Source organism: Limulus polyphemus, unplaced genomic scaffold (assembly GCF_000517525.1).
Source record: "Limulus polyphemus unplaced genomic scaffold, Limulus_polyphemus-2.1.2 Scaffold7664, whole genome shotgun sequence".
Lineage (NCBI taxonomy): Eukaryota > Metazoa > Arthropoda > Merostomata > Xiphosura > Limulidae > Limulus > Limulus polyphemus.
The window spans coordinates 11,947-29,280 of NW_013673274.1; the positions used below are offsets into that span (position 1 = coordinate 11,947).

General features: G+C 31.8%; 1 protein-coding gene and 1 long non-coding RNA gene across 2 annotated transcripts in view; both read left to right on the forward strand.

Annotated features, from left to right (window-relative positions):
- Positions 1-5,672, forward strand: part of LOC106474768 (6-phosphofructo-2-kinase/fructose-2,6-bisphosphatase-like) — a gene marked incomplete at its 5' end in the record, with an annotated part of 17,107 nt that extends 11,435 nt beyond the window's left edge. Inside the window, 4 exons of the mRNA XM_013935460.2 lie at positions 1,284-1,325; positions 1,992-2,079; positions 5,012-5,139; positions 5,575-5,672. Coding sequence (XP_013790914.1) covers positions 1,284-1,325; positions 1,992-2,079; positions 5,012-5,139; positions 5,575-5,595 — 279 coding nt within the window. The remainder of the gene's footprint in view (positions 1-1,283; positions 1,326-1,991; positions 2,080-5,011; positions 5,140-5,574) is intronic.
- Positions 5,673-8,590: 2,918 nt separating this feature from the next.
- On the forward strand, positions 8,591-17,007 carry LOC106474770. The gene is made up of 3 exons (XR_001291768.1): positions 8,591-8,684; positions 11,067-11,258; positions 16,877-17,007. It is a non-coding gene; the product is annotated as an uncharacterized LOC106474770 (long non-coding RNA).
- Positions 17,008-17,334: the final 327 nt, after the last annotated feature.

The window sequence follows — 17,334 nt, forward strand, 5'->3', positions numbered from 1 at the left end:
TGTTTTTCACCATTGTAACTCAAAAAACCATAGTATATCTATTAAAAACACAGTCATTTTAAACAAAGAACCCAACATAAACAAATGAAAAATCAAGGAATCCATCTTAGTTGAACCAAACAACCCTACTCTAAACCAACACCCCGGGGTGCATAGATACCGCTTTTATGTGTTGCAACAGTTCCGGTCATTTGACTTCCTTGTTCAATAGTGTGTGTATATATATATAGAGAGAGATATATATCCGTGTCAGTGTAAATTACTTGTACCTGATGATGACAAAACCTTGTCGAAACGCTTTACATTTGCCGTTAGGTTAAACTTATATTAAAGTTTTTCTTCATTACCCATTCAAGCCGTCTCCAACCATTAATAGCATAATGATGTTAATCTACTGTTAGATTGGGTATGCATAACATGATTGGGTATAATGATGTTAATCTACTGATGCTATGTTAGATTGGGTATAATGATGTTAATCTACTGTAACATAGCATCAGTAGATTAACATCATTATACCGGTTCGAGAGAACGAGTGGCATGATACTAGTCACGTGACCTCGCTGACACAACAGTATTTTCTTTTTACATAAAACAAATACAACAACTGTATAGCTTAACCACCCTCTGTATATGTATTAATAGTTTCTTAACTATTATATTTGAGACATGAAAAGGATAAATAGAATGAACAGTTTCATAAGAATGTGATATTTTCATGTACAGGTGTAACCTTTAAACATCCCATAGTTTGTTTTTTCACCAAATGCTGTACATAATTCACTGAATGTTTTAGGATTTACCTAAGCTTCAGAAATTTTCTAAGTAGTGCCCTGTCTTAAGAATGTAGAACAATTTAATCTTCTCCTGTACATGCTATAAAAACAAATATATTTATGTTTTTATTAATTTACCTAAAGTTTCAGTAAGTGGAGGTTACAAAATAAATACCGATCTTTTACTCCAAACTGAAAAGAGTCAACTGAAACTGTTTTAATTAGTGATTGTCTGTAGTAAACAAGAGATAGAACTGTTTCCTATACAGCACACATCCCAGCTAACTTTCTGTGTATTAACACAAGTGTGTTCATAAGCTGGAATTAAGTCACCTTCAAAGTTTGAAGTTTAGTCAGAAACAACTAAGTAAATCAACGTTTTATAGTTACCAGCTGCTACAGGCTGAATTTTGTGTGTTTATACATGTTTGCTAGTTACCTTTTTTTATTGTTGTTGTTGTGTATATGGCTTATGTTTACAGTAAATATATATTTCTTTTTCTGAAGTCCTATGAAGATTTGGTGGCTAGACTGGAACCTGTCATCATGGTAAGTCATGCTAGCAAAGGTTAAATTCAGATTTAACAATTTATTCATGCTTTTAAATTGCTTATGTGTAGTTAAAAACAGCCTCATTGTGATTAATACATGTGTAATTTTCTATTTTAATTTTTAGTATAATGGGTTGATGTTTGGAAGTTATGTTAGTCTCTGCTGAATTTCAAAGAAGCGTAGAAGTGCAAATGGTGTATGGTAGGGCAATAGTTTAAACACCTGTCCTTACCCCCTTTATTTTTATTATTGTTTTTCAAATGCTTTATTAAATTATTTGCTGTTAAATGAGGGAACACGTGCTACCCCAACACGTGCTACTTCCACAGTTATTTTCCTCAGCTTTATAACATTTGCAATTTTCCAAATCTCTCTTTGCTTTGCTTTTTGTTTTATGTGATTTGGAACAAAAATCACTGTATCTTAAAATCTGAGAACGAAAACAAGTTCGTCTGCCACACACTTTTCGATTGTTTACTGTATTAAACACTGGTTTTGAAACACGTGGTAGTGTTTACAAAATTCATTTATCAATGTATATTTGTACAAAAAATGGAGTTTTAATACCTTTGTACTTAACTTTTGTAACAATAATATCATGGAACTATATATGTACATTTACATATTTTGCTTAAATTTTCATGCTTTTTCTTGCTCCTTTAGCAACTAGAGAGGCAAGAGAATGTACTAGTAATATCTCACCAAGCTGTACTCCGCTGTGTGCTGGCTTATTTCATGGATGAAAAATCTGGTGAGTCAGAAAAATGTTACAGACTTTGCTTTTCTTACGTTACAAGATAATCCAAACAATCCAGTCACTATATTTCAGTTTCCAGCTTTCTACTTGATTAATTAACACACAAATCTTAAAATTAATCAAGCTATAGAAATGTTACTTGCCACAATGAATTGTAGAAGGAGCTATCACCATGTTTTGAATATTTTTCACAATATGTTAAACACAGAAATGGATAAACTTAGGCAAACGTTTATGTTGCACGCGTGTTGTTTGTTTATTTTTATGATGAGTTTTATTGCTTCGTATGCATGTTCCTCCATTTTGTAAATAAACAAATTGAAAAAAAGAAAGATCTGCATAAACCCAGCTATGCCTAAAGTTCTGAATCGACAAACAAATCATACTGCATAACTAAGACTTCAGGCATAAGCAAAGAAATATAATTACTGAATTATCTGTGTTAGTTCCAAGAAGGAAAATTGTTTAATAACTTAAATTACTCTTATACAAGATTCTTTGGACATGTACTACTAAGGGCACATGAGATTGTAATCAAAGTCATTTATAGCCAGAACAACAATCAACAGTACTTGAGATTGGAATCCAAGTCATTTATAGCCAGAACAACAATCAACAGTACTTGAGATTGGGATCAAAGTCCTTTGTAGCCAGAACAACAATTAGCAGGATGTGAGATTGGAATCCAAGTCATTTATAGCCAGAACAACAATAAGTAGGATGTGAGATTGGAATCCAAGTCGTTTATAGCCAGAACAACAATAAGTAGGATGTGAGATTGGAATCCAAGTCATTTATAGTCAAAACAACAATAAGTAGGATGTGAGATTGGAATCCAAGTCATTTATAGCCAGAACAACAATAAGTAGGATGTGAGATTGGAATCCAAGTCATTTATAGTCAGAACAACAATAAGTAGGATGTGAGATTGGAATCCAAGTCGTTTATAGCCAGAACAACAATAAGTAGGATGTGAGATTGGAATCCAAGTCATTTATAGTCAGAACAACAATAAGTAGGATGTGAGATTGGAATCCAAGTCGTTTATAACCAGAATAACAATCAGCAGGACTCTTAACCTTCTTGTTACTAAGTTATCTAAAATATTTATACAGCACATGATAAACAATTTACATATACAACTCCTGATTATTTTAAGAAATGTATCTGTGATGCCCATGAAAACAATCCAATGATTCATCTTAATTAAGTATTATAAGATGTTGGATCAAAATTTGTCCATATTGAAAAACTGGTATTCAACCTATTGCAAATATATAATGTATCCATTATTGGTTAAGCAAAGTCATATTGTTGCGTCAGCGAGGTCACGTGACTAGTGTCACGCCACCTATTTTCTAGAAATATCTTGTTCCTTCGTGAATGCCCTAGCATTTACTAGATATATGTTTGTCTGGTATATATATAAGACGCTCACAACGTGACGGGACAATGTGTGTGTGTAGGTAGTGAGTAATTGAACTGTAGTCAGAAAGTATTGTTGAAGTTAACGTTCGTTGTTAAAACGTTTGTTATAGAGCGACTGTTGAAAATAAGTGTATCGGTAAAGTTATATTCAGAAAGAATAAACCAGTTTTATTAAGTAAGGACTTGTGTCTCTAAAGTTTTGTCGGAACGAAGTTACGGAAAATCAATTAACAACTGGAGGCGTAACAATGTGATGATTTGAGCTCAGAATTCATTTGTTGTGCTACAGTCCAAGCTTAAACTTTTGCTCTCCTAAAAACAATGAACTGTAAATAGACAGTGCCATCAACCAAATCACAGGCAGTAATACATAAAATTTAGAGTGACAGGTTCCCAGATGGATGGCAGAAAGCAAAGTAACTTCAAGGTAAGACCATAACTTTGACATATGCAAGACTGAAGATAAATGAGGAGTCTGCCAAGCTCACAAAAGAGGACACTTTACCAATTCTAGTATAACTCTTCTGGCAGGATATCAACTTCCTCAACACTAGTGAGGTCAAAGCAGCAACCATGAAAGATCTTGACATTTAGAGAGAGTGAGACTGATGGAAAGTACCATATGGTATAGATAGGAAAAACAAAAGATGGGGAAATCAGTAGCATATCCTACAAGGTCAGAAGGCCACTAGTACCATCAGTAAAGGAAGTCTTTCCCATCTCCTACAAGGTCAGAAGGCCACTAGTACCATCAGTAAAGGAAGTTTCATCCACGTCCTACAAGGTCAGTAGGCCACTAGTACCATCAGTAAAGAAGTTTTATCCACATCCTACAAGGTCAGAAGGCCACTAGTACTATCAGTAAAGGAAGTTTCATCCACCTCCTACAAGGTCAGAAGGCCACTAGTACTACCAGTAAAGGAAGTTTCACCACTCCTACAAGGTCAGAAGGCCACTAGTACCATCAGTAAAGGAAGTTTCATCCACATCCTACAAGATCAGAAGGCCACTAGTACCATCAGTAAAGAAAGTTTCATTTACATCCTACAAGGTCAGAAGGCCACTAGTACCATCAGTAAAGGAAGTTTCATCCACATCCTATAAGGTCAGAAGGCCACTAGTACCATCAGTAAAGGAAGTTTCATCCACATCCTACAAGGTCAGAAGGCCACTAGTACCATCAGTAAAGAAAGTTTCATCTACATCCCACAAGGTCAGAAGGCCCACCTCCAACAAAGCAACTGACCTCAACATGAAGGGTTATCAACTGTTGGCATAAACCTTGTGTTTTTCATGAAGTACTCAACTCAAACTTCAAACATTGAGAGTCGAACATCATGCTTCCAAGCTTTTTCACCAACAAAGTGGCATCAGATAAACTTCAGACTAATTATAAAAAATAAGAGCATTTGTCAACTGTTTTAATATTACATGTAAGAAACATTATTTTCTGTGAAACTCTTACTAACCCTATATATATATTTATTTTCTGGTATAGAGGACCTTCCTTACCTGAAAGTACCATTACACACAGTTTTTAAGTTAACGCCTGTAGCATATGGATGTAAAGTTGAACAGTTCACTCTACCAATAGATGCCGTTGACACCCACAGAGAAAAGCCAGAGGTGAGCAACAAAAGCTTTGATATTGAGATATGAGGTATATAGAAAGATAGCTTGGATATTTCGTCTACTGATTTTATTCCATACTAACTCTACTATTTTTTGGAATATGCTACATATTTTTTCTTTATCTTTCAGTTTTTCTAACAAACAATAGTGTTTTATGTTTCTTTAAAATTCTTTTTTTTTCACATATTTTTCGTAATATTGTTGTGATAAGCTAGCAGGTATTTCGGTCTCTCGATATATAACTGTACTACTACCACCACCTGACAGTTTCCTCAAACGTCTTAAATGATGTTTGAATTCAATCTCAACCAAAATTACTGTTGATAAGTCTTGTTCTTTAATTTTAAGCTATACAGCTAATTCAACTTTAGCTTTAAACACATTAATCAAAATTCGTGGGTTAAAGTAGCTATTTTTTTTATTCCACAGGTTCCTGGAACTATAATGTAGACGAGACTAAACAATTTGGATTCTTAGTAACAATACCGAGATGAAGCAGACGATACATCTATATTTCATATTCTATCGGACCACGTAATTAAAAATTAATGCCAGAGAAGACTTTGTTCTTCCTCTTACCTATTTAATCGCCTTTTCTCATTGTATTTATAGATATATATATATATATATAAATGTACGTGAAACAGTGGAAGTAAACAGAGGAGAACATGCCACTCGGACCTCTCTCTAAAATGAAGTTTGCTCATCAGCTGAGTTTTGGAAATATTGTTATATAAATTAATTGTAGCTTTGGTCAGCCAACAGTCTTAACTTATTTGTGTAAGGGGAGTGGAGGATTAGAACTGATTAATAGAATACCTTAAGTTTTGCTATTTTTATTTTCTTTATTTTTCTATATGGTTGATAACCTTATGTAGTACACATTATTATTGTTACATCTTTTATTACAGTCTAATATATGATGAACAAGTGACGATTGGGTTTAATGATGTAACGTTAGATTGGGTATAAGGATGTTAATCTACTGATGTTATGTTAGATTGGGTATAATGATGTTAATCTACTGATGTTACGTTAGATTGGGTATAAGGATGTTAATCTACTGATGTTATGTTAGATTGGGTATAAGGATGTTAATCTACTGATGCTATGTTAGATTGGGTATAATGATGTTAATCTACTGATGCTATGCTAGATTGTTCGTGAATTGTCGGGAGATTACTAGATATAGGGTAGTCTGGTATATATAAGATGGTCACAACGTGACGGGATCAATGTGTGTGTAGGTAGTGAGTAATTGATCTGCAGTCAGAGAATATTGTTGAAGTTCGTTATAGCGTTTGTTTTAGCGCGAATGTTGAAATCAAGTCTATCGTAAAGTTATATTCAGAAAGAATAAATCAGTTTTATTAAGTAAGGACTTGTGTCGCTAAAGTTTCGTCGGAACGAAGTTACGGAAAGTTAATTAACAAACGGAGACGTAACAATATTTCAAAATATGAATTGGGGTATGAGGCCACGAACAAATTCTCTTCTATATTCTCATTCTAATATTAATGTTTAGAACAATAAGAAAATTCTTCAATTTATAGTAACAGTGATAACTGATTTGATATATTTGGAGTTTCTTCTATAGCTAATATTTAATTGTCTTACCAGCAGCGCCGTAAATAATATACTTTCCATTATTTTGGACGTTCCACTACTTCATTCGACTCCAGAGAAATATTTTTATGATCTTCGAAAGACTTAGCAACATTCCATTTGTTGCGAGGCAAAGCTCATTAGTGTAACATTCACACTATGTTTACAACCAGGATTGAAACTCGAATTATAGTGTTCTAATCCCTCAAATTTACCGTTCATCCGTCAGAGGTCAACAATGTTTCGTTTTCATATTTTTTTTTATAAAATACAAATGGGTACAAAATAAGAATAAATCATTAATGGACTTTAAAACAAGAAGAATGCACTCTTCTTCCGACAATGGCGATTTTGTTCACCATTTACAGCGAAGAAAGTGTTTTAAAAAGAAATTGAACATGATTCCCTAATTACGAGGAAAAAATAATTAAAAGCATTGGCTTTAGTGTATCTTTTATAAAAATAAGAAATTGACTGCTACTTTCGGGTTTTATGTATACGCCAGATTCTTTACAGTAGGTGTCTGCGACTTTTTTGGCGATAAATTTCAACAATAAACAACCAGCACACAGTCTAGTTGTAATTAAAACACGTCAAACTTATATGCAAATGTTCGTTACACTGCTGCTTATCACAGTTGTGTCCAGAACTATACGTAATTGTCTCTTTTCTCTCAAAGTCCACACAGACTGGTTCAGTTAATTTAGAACACAATTTGACAAGACAAATTATTCTTCCTGCTCTGTTATTACAATAGATTTTAAGCATTATAAGGAATTATAACACATACTTCCACCAAATTTATGACAGTTAAGAATGAGTAACTTCCTCAAACTATTGTTACGTCTCCGTTTTGTTAATTAACTTTCCGTAACTTCGTTCCGACGAAACTTCAGCGACACAAGTCCTTACTTAATAAAACTGGTTTATTCTTTCCGAATACAACTTTACGATACACTTATTTTCAACAATCGCTCTATAACAAACACTATATCAACGAACGTCAACAATACTTCTGACTGCAGTTCAATTACTCACTATCTACACACACATTACCTTCCCGTCACGTTGTCACCCTCTTTTATATACCAGACTACCCTATATCTAATAAACGCTAGAACATTCGCCAATGTACAGGATAGTTCTAGAAACGTGGCGTCACACTAGTCATGTGACTTCGATGACGCAACAATATATACAAGACTAATACATATCTAGTAAATGCTAGGGCATTCTTGAAGGAACAGGATATTTCTATAAAGAGGTGGTGTGATACTAGTCACGTGACCTCGCTGACGCAACAATATGTTGTTGTTGTTTTGCTATTTAATTTTTAAACAGTGGTATAAGTTTGAATTCATATTGTGTGTATAAAGTCTACATCTTATATTTCTGTTTCGTATTAGTAATATTTAAAATTCAAGAAAAGAAATAACTGTGCGCTGATTTCTACAAAATAAAGATAATACGAACATTAATGGAAATCCAAAATGATTAAATAATAGGCATAAATATTCAATCTATGTAGTTGATAATATGAATATTACTAGTATGTGTTAAATAAAACAAAATTGTTGAGTGTTTATATGTGTGCAATAAATTATAAAATTGCTTTATATACTTCACATAATAAACAATCATTATAATTAGTTTCATTGCCTTTATTATAATGAAAATAAATAAATATAAAGAAATATTTAACCGAACAAAAATTTCTGCCATGGACTCACTTTTAAGTTTTCCTATAATAGAAACAACTTAATAAGGATCAGATATTAGTAAATAAATACATGTTAAATCGGAACGAGCGTCACCTTTTGGAAAATTTAAAAGTTCCACGATGGTTAAAGAAACGCATTTGTCGCAGGGCGGGTAATATATTCTAGAGTTCGAATATATTTGTGTTGCAGAGATAATAAAAATATGTGTTAGCTGTAAGTGATTTGGTTTTTGCCAACCATTCTGCTTTCATGTAATAATTTTTAAGTTAGAAAAATATTACAACGTTACTCAGTCCTTTTATGTTTTGTTTGGAATGTCACATCGTCTTTGTCCGTTGCTCTCGTTGTAATTTGCAGAGCGTAATTACCATGTTATTGTTAGGGTTAACTATGTAGTAATACTAGTATCGGTATGTCTATGAGTATCACTCGCTGTACGAGTCGGGTTTTAATTAAAAAATAAATAAATTTAATTTAATACTTAATCTCACCGTGGTGTTAGATCCAAACATTGAAACAATATTTCTGTTTAACTTTAACTAGATGACTGTGTTTGATATAGTTTTCTAAATTTCATTAAAAGTTTTGATTTGCTCATTTTTCTGTTTTTTATTTTGGGTTTATAGTTTTACGGCAATTGCAATTGCAGTGTAAATGTTAGTATTACTGTTATTAATAACTTTTAATACGTCACATGTTTTCACTTTTTATTAAATAATAATAGGTTTGCAAACAACGATTTATAAGCATAAGGAAGCGTTTTATTTTTGGTGGAACAAACTGTTTCGACAGAACATTGGCCTCTCTATGATCTGTACTATAACTAAGCAACACAGGGTTTATAAATTATACTATTTATAGTACAGATCATACCTGAATAAAACACCAATGTTCTTTCACAAAATCAATAAAACTCTTCTTTATGCTTATAAATTGTTGTTTGCCTACCTTAGTACCTATTATTATTAATATATTAGCATAATGTTCTTCCTCATTCAAGTAATTTTCATTAAACATATACCATGATACAAACAAATTTAACTTAATACTTTCATTCTTGTCAATGAAATGCAAAAAGATAAAGTTTTAGGTTGACATTTAAATATTATTTACTTCCCAGAAAATGGCCCTTGTTTTATAACTTGGGTTATCATTAAGGTCAGTTTTCTTATTTTTCGTTTTATTTGTTTGTTAAATGTAGAAACTTTTGTATGTATTAATCCTCACAGAAGAATACCCAACATTCTGGAAATAATGTTAAAAAAAGTTGTAAACAAAAGGTTTTGAAGCAGTATTTGCTATGATTCATTTGGGTCACGGGGAATTGTATTTATTTTAGTTTCAATACGGAAGAAACTAGTTCCTAGTTTTTTCTTAAGATTCCTGTTCAGGAGCCTAAGTGAAAGCCAATAGAATGGTAACAAACACCAAGCCCTAGAGATTAGTTGTCTGCGCTGTTTCTCGAAGGGCCTGAAGATGGTACAGTTAATAAGTTATGCCTTTCCTGTGTTACCATTAGATGCTTGCCTATTTGCGATTAATGTCACAAGTTGGTCAGCAGAAAGTTCTGTTATTCCCCATATTAGCAGTAGGAATCTTTAAAAGTACTGAATAATGGCTGAGTTTATTTTTTGTCCCCCGATTTGTCTTCTTTTACTGTGTTCATGCTTCGTAGTATGAAAGTATGTAGCACAGTAAATGATAAAAGAACACAATATCGTGTTCCCGTTTAATGTGGTTTTCCAATTATGTAGCACAGGTTGTATCTTGGTGAATTTTCTACTTCCTCACTGATAGCACTCTTCTGGAAGATGTTGAATATTATAATTGTTATTTCTTCACTGACATTTTATTTACATTGTTATTCTGCAGAATTGAACATCCTTTTAATATTCTAACCAATGGCTTGTAATTTGGATTTATTATTAATGCCTTTTTGAAACATCTAGCTGATGTGAAAATGGTACAGAAATACTCACTCATACAATTGATCATAACATCGTGGATGTCTGATGACATCGTGGATGACTTTTATACATACAAATTCATAGATAATACTGTATATTGAAAATATTTCGATTTTAGTATTTCAAATATAGCATTGGGTCAATAACAAGGCTGAGAAATATTTAAGTTTCCACTATGCTTGATATTATCCCTCCTTTAGCATTAATGGCATAAACGGAGCCATTGGAATTGTTACATCTTGCTTAAATATAATCATTGTGATAAAATGATAAACGTATGCTAACTTTTGTGAATAATTGAAGTTGAGACACAGTCATCATTAGAATTATTATATCATATTCTGTGCCTACAAAACTTTGCAAAAATGTACTAATGTTTGGTTTCAGAAGAGCATGTTGGGATATGTACATCCTAATTTATTTTTTTATGTGTTTGATGTGGTTGGAGATTTATACAAATTTGCATATCTTTCTACTGATAGATTTTTAGATCTGAAACAAGGATGGGGATCAAGTTTATATAGATTAAAAATATCTAAACATTTTTTAGGTCATTAAATTCAAATTAGTTATTCTAATCACGTTTATGGAAATTTTAAGAGTGCACACTGTTTATTATTTTCCACAGGAAACATTTTTAGATGTCGGAATATGGTTGGTCCTTATAATACACCATTGTCCAGACTTAAAAAACAAGATATACACCAACGACCATTTAGATCTTCTACCCACCAGAAACTAAGACAATCTAAAGGACCTGCTGGGAAAAGTGACTTAAATAACGAAGAAAGTCCTCAAACTACTGAAGCAATGGATGAAGGTGTGTTTAACTTTACTGACTAGCCACGAGAAAACATGCTTGTAAAATAAGGCTTACTAGCCATTATTTCCTCCCACCATCTCAATTATAACCTTATTTACAGATAATAATAATATCTAATAGTAAATACAAATATATTAAACGTATTTCTATGTAAATAATTGTTTTACAGCTATACATGTCTCTTCATTCTGAAAATAATGTATGGTTGAGATTTTAAAAATGTACATTCTTTAGAATATTGAATGAAGAATAACATATAAATGTAGTTTTAAACTACAGTTCATATCTTTGTAACGAGACCGAGTTTTATATTTTATCACATTTAAATATTACCCTTGATTAGTTTGGAAGTGAAATCGAGAACCATAAAAAATGGTGGAGGGTTGCTAAACATGTGACATGCCAATCCATGGTATTCATTCTTCTTGTTTCGGGTTTGCACTCGTGCATTTCATAGTAAACAAAACTTACAGTCTACTTTATAGATACGGGAAGCAGCAAGTTGATTGCATATAATTTTTAAAATGTTTACTTGACCCCCCCCCCCCCACGTTTTGGCATTCCTTCCTGGGTGGTTGAAGAGTCTATACATTGCTTACAGTTGGAATACCACAGCTACAGTTCTGTGAAGATACATCATATTTTCATATGGCATGCTGCTTCTGTAGACAGTTTTTAAGGTTAAATTATGATACATGTCAAACACCCACCAAAGGTCCTCCTTAATGATCATTGCTGACATAAACATTTGCTGTATTTTTGACTCACAAAATTGGAGCTCAGGTTAGCTTAGTTTGTGTGATTTGCCTGTAACATTTTCAATCACTTTACCACCTTTAGCTCTTAATTTAAGGCAGATACAGCTAGTAAAACCATTTTAATCAGAATGCTATTCAGGGATCGAAATATTACATTCCCGAGGAATTTTATTTTTTTAATTGACATTCCTGATCGGGAATGCATGGTCCATCCCGTATTTCATTAGTTATGACCAATGAAAGTGAACATATTGCATGGATTAAATTTTAAAAAAACAATTCATGAGGAAATGCAACTCTAAACGAGAGAATGTAATCTTCCTGATAGATTTCCTTCAAGTGAATGTAATATTATTTCATTATTCCTATCCCTGCTATTACATGTTGATAAGTTTGAATCAGTAAGATATTAACATGCAAACGGCAAGTGTAAACCACAGCATGAAGAAGAGTGCTAATTCTCACAGTTTCTATCAAAAAAGATAAAATCACTGATGCTTGTTGCTGTTGCGAAGCAGGGTAAGTAAAAAAATGTACTATGCAAAAGGTAAAAATAACCTGGTACTCCTAGAACACCGACTTGATCTGAGCTACTAACTACCGAGACCTTGAATTGTATATAACAAGAGATTTATAAATGTGATTTGAAAGCTTAGCTTCTTGGAAAAAAAAAATTATTATGTGTATTTTGTAATAATAATTTATAACTTGAGGTAAATGTATGTGCTTTTATAGATCTACAGTTCAGTTTACTCAGAATGAGACCCCTACCTTTTTCAGAATTTCTTTCAAAAATTAATTTGCCTTCAAATTTTCACATTGAATCTTAGTTGAACCGGTGTGCGAAAAATTATTTTTCAATTTTGGACAATGATGTTAAAGCCAAAAAGGAGATTATCAGGAAAAAAAATGTAGTAATTTTGGCCTTAGTCAAAATCTCCAATTTTTTAATTTTTTTGCTTTGAAATTACATTCAAATATTATCAATTATTATAAAATTAAATTCAAAATACCACACACAGTCTTTCATGTGATTATCCTTACAAATTTTATAAACAAAATTCATCAGCTACTCAAAACTAAAGGATCCAATTTGAAATGAAATAACTGTAATTGGCCAACACTAAAATTTTGATGATAGTAAGTGCTTTGGTTTAGGTTATATAATTCTTCTATCTTTCTGAATATGTTTAAATTTTCTATGTCTAAATTAAGAGTACGGGAATCATCTTGTATACCATATGTTGTGATTATAAGTTAAAATTCAATTTTTATAGAAATGCATATGTCTTGCCTTTTATTGTAAAGTATGATTTTTGCACTAGTGAAAGAAAATGGAAAAATATAACATTCCATCTTAAATTATAGCAACCGAAGTATCGATCATACAGATTAAAATAAAACTGTGTACAATTTTGTTATAGCAAGATCATAGCACGATATTGTTCAATTTGGTTTCAATATGTCAGTCATAACTTTTTTTATGCAAAATTTGTTCACTAATAATTCACGGTCTTAGCCAGTTTGCATTATTGACCTAACTTTCCTGAACAATATTACAAATTATATGAAACTGTTGTGAATTTGACATGTGGTTAAATTTTCTATGGGTGGAGCAGTTTAACCGGAAATAAATCTGGTTTCCAGAAATTGAAGGTTGTATCACAAGACTTGTTTGCCAGCTAAAACGACCCACAAGTGGCACATAAACAGTTTATAAAAATGTGTTAAAAGCCAATGGGTTCCTTATAGGTTAAAACAAGGCATTAACCAACAGGAAGACCAAATAATCAACACTGTGAATAAGCACAATGCACAATTTCTGTACCGTTTCCTTTAGATCATAATTTGCATTTGGCAAGTAAAATCCTGGGTTCTCTTCTCTACACACACACATACACAAAAACGTGTGTTGAAGGAGTTAATTGTTATTCAATCACGTGAAATTTATAACATTATTATGGAATCAGCCAATTCTTGATAGAGTGAAACTAAGATTTTGTGGTCTGAAGTAGTATTATACACTTAATTAATGCTTAGCATACTAACTGTGCTGCTTTTTTTAAAATTTCAGGCATAAAAATCATGTAAATATTTTTCATTATTTAATTCTCAATGAAATAAAACATAACACTGCTATTTGTAAACCTGTTATTGTGATCTGTGTCAAGTAATAAAAAATAATTAAGAAAATACCCAGCAAGAGACAGATAATCTGATTCAAACAAGCAAATGGTGCTTGAAGTTCTAGTAATGTTTATCTGATGCAAATGTGTCCTGTCACATATAGCAAATGCTGATTGGATAATCCGGCATACTTGATTAATAGACTGTGATCTACTTTTGAATATTTAGACCAACTTCTATCAGTTTTATCTCTTCTCTACTGAGTTGCTGGTACCGTGTTTCAGCATTTGGTCTTTGTAATTGATGCATGTAGTCTTAGAAAACTCTTGCTTGTATTCCTGCGTGCCGCCATGCACCACAGCATCTCGCATGTTTTCAGTCCTTGTTCAACCACGATGTTTATCCATTCCCATAATAATGGCGCAGAAAAGAAAAGTGAATGAAAGTGCATCAAAAGACAAAATAATTTGATGACTATAAAAAGTTGAATTATTAGATAAACTTGCTAGTGGATTTGGTGCTGCTGCACGGGTAGGCTGTATGGCAGTAATGAGTCGACCGTACTGTATGTAAAGAAAAGAGAGAAAAATATCATCTATATCTTCTACATCATCATTATTAAAGCCAAGTTAAGTAAAATAATTTTAGTTTTAAGATACATATTTTTTACATTACTGTAACATATTCCTCTACTTGTTGTTTTAATGTGTATTACTGTACATTGTTTTTTATTATAAAATGTGGTAACTGTATGTATTGTATTTTTGTGTGTTGGAAACCTACAAGTATCATCTTTTACAGCAATTTCTAGAACCAATCCCCCACGAATGGCAAGGGATAACTGTACACCTTACTGAATGCTGTTATAGCAGTCGTTTAGTTATTGCAATGGGTTCTGAAGCACAAGGCTTAGATACATGAAAATACCATAAGTTACTACTGTTTTAATTTCAGGATTCCCCTATCTTTAATACTGTAAATCTGTTTAAATTGCTAGTATCTTCAGCATAATGTTGAAGGTTAAAACACTTTTACTCCTGTTACTGTGAGCTTCATATCGGTTTCACTCACCCTCTTCCTTTGACTTTGCTTTCCTAATGCATTTTTGGGATTTTTGTTTTCTTTTTTTGTACGAAAGTAAAATATTTAGTCAAAAATACATCGTTTACAGTATCCTTATTTGTAATTTGAAGCGACAGAGATGTTAAACTATGGATAAGAAGTGCCTCTTCTATTATAAGTACCCCAGTCTTTAAATATAAATTATGAATATATCAACATGTGTGTTAAAATGAAATTAAATGGAGTTATAAGATCTTAATTTATATTTTTCAGTTTTGATGTCCATAAGAAAAGTTTATGTTCATATATATGTAAATTTTTAAAATGTGTACATAGTCTATAGAACAGTTTGTTCTTTGTTATTAATGACATTACCATTATAGTGTAGAGGAGAGGCTTTTTTCACCAATTTTTAATGTTTATCACCCAGATGAAAGTAATGTAATGATATTGTTAGTGAGCAATTTTTTCGGGATTAATAGTTAACTTTACTCATCTTTTGTTAAACCAAGGTATTGGCTGATCAAAACATTTATTGATAAGCTAATTTGGTTAAAAACTTTACCTGAAACTGATTTTTTCTTAATAGCATTTTATTGATAATAGAATTTAATAAATATAATTTTCCTATCTTGCTCAAAATGTAAGTTTTATGTGGTGGTGTTTGTTAATATTAGGAAAGAACATGTTATTTTTATACATATTTGTCAAAGTTAACCAATCAAAGCAGGGAAAAATTTTATCTGAGAAACGTATTAGTATAAAACTTGTTAGAAAAATGCTGCTCGTATATCAAAACTTCTATGGCAAGTTAATTATTAATTGTTGTTGAACATGCAACTTTTCTTATTTAGGTACTAAAACATTCCAGCCTGGATATTTATGTGTAGTAGTCCTGTGAAAGTTGAAGTATACTTTGTATATTGAAGTGTTTGTTTAAACTTTTAATTTTATTATGTCATAATAATTTATTGTTTTTTTCAAGCTATATAGTTTGTTTTTTATCATAATATGAAGTAGTCAACCTCCCCTCATGAGACGTTTGTGATATATGAAAGGCAAAATTTGTTTAGTTGTTATATGAAAGGCAACATTTATGTTTAGTTGTTATATGAAGGGCAACATTTATGTTTAGTTGTTATATGAAGGGCAACATTTATTTTTAGTTATTATATGAAAGGCAACATTTATTTTTAGTTCTTATATGAAAGGCAACATTTATGTTTAGTTGTTATAGGAAAGGCAACATTTATGTTTAGGTGTTATATGAAAGGCAAAATTTATGTTTATTTGCCATATGAAATGGAACATTTATGTTTAGTTGCTATATGAAAGGCAACATTTAAGTTTAGTTGTTATATGAAAGGCAAAATTTATCAAACTTTTCTGAACTTAAATGTCTAATGTCTTTATGAAGAGTAATATCATTGTTTTAATTTGATGTGATTTTTTAATGGGTATTCTGTACCAATTTTTTCTTTACTTTAATTACAATAGTTAGTTTGTGATTACATTTCATGATGTAGAATTTTCTTCCTTAACTATTAAAAATCTGTGTTTGTATCAAGCTTATGGATGTTCGAGCCGAATAACAGATTTTTATTAAATTTGTCATATATTAAATGTAATTATATTTTTTTTCTTATGAATGGTTTTGTTTTTGGACAGATGTGTTGGTGTGTGGGAAATGTGGTACAGCTTTTAATAACATTCATTATTTCATCGACCATAAAACATCGGCATGCAAGTCATTGGAAGGCGCAATATCTGTCAATGAATCAGATTCAGACTCGAAAGGTAAGAATTCTGAATATTAATCGCTATTATAAATTGTATGTAAAAGTAGTTGAAATTAAATGTTAGGGATTTATGTGTGAGGTTACATACTTTGAAATGTTGGGTGTATGCATAATTTTAATTTATAAAGAATTGATTCAGTATGAGAAGTGTGAGCTTTAAAAAGAATAAATGGATCCCACTCCCAATATGGATCCTTGGAAGCAAATTTGTCTAGCTCCTACTCTTGAGATGGCATATTGACTTGTTAGTTGCTTGTTTTTTTGGCAATGTGTGTATATTTATCAGCCTAACGTTATATTCTGAAAATATATTCCATATTTTTTATA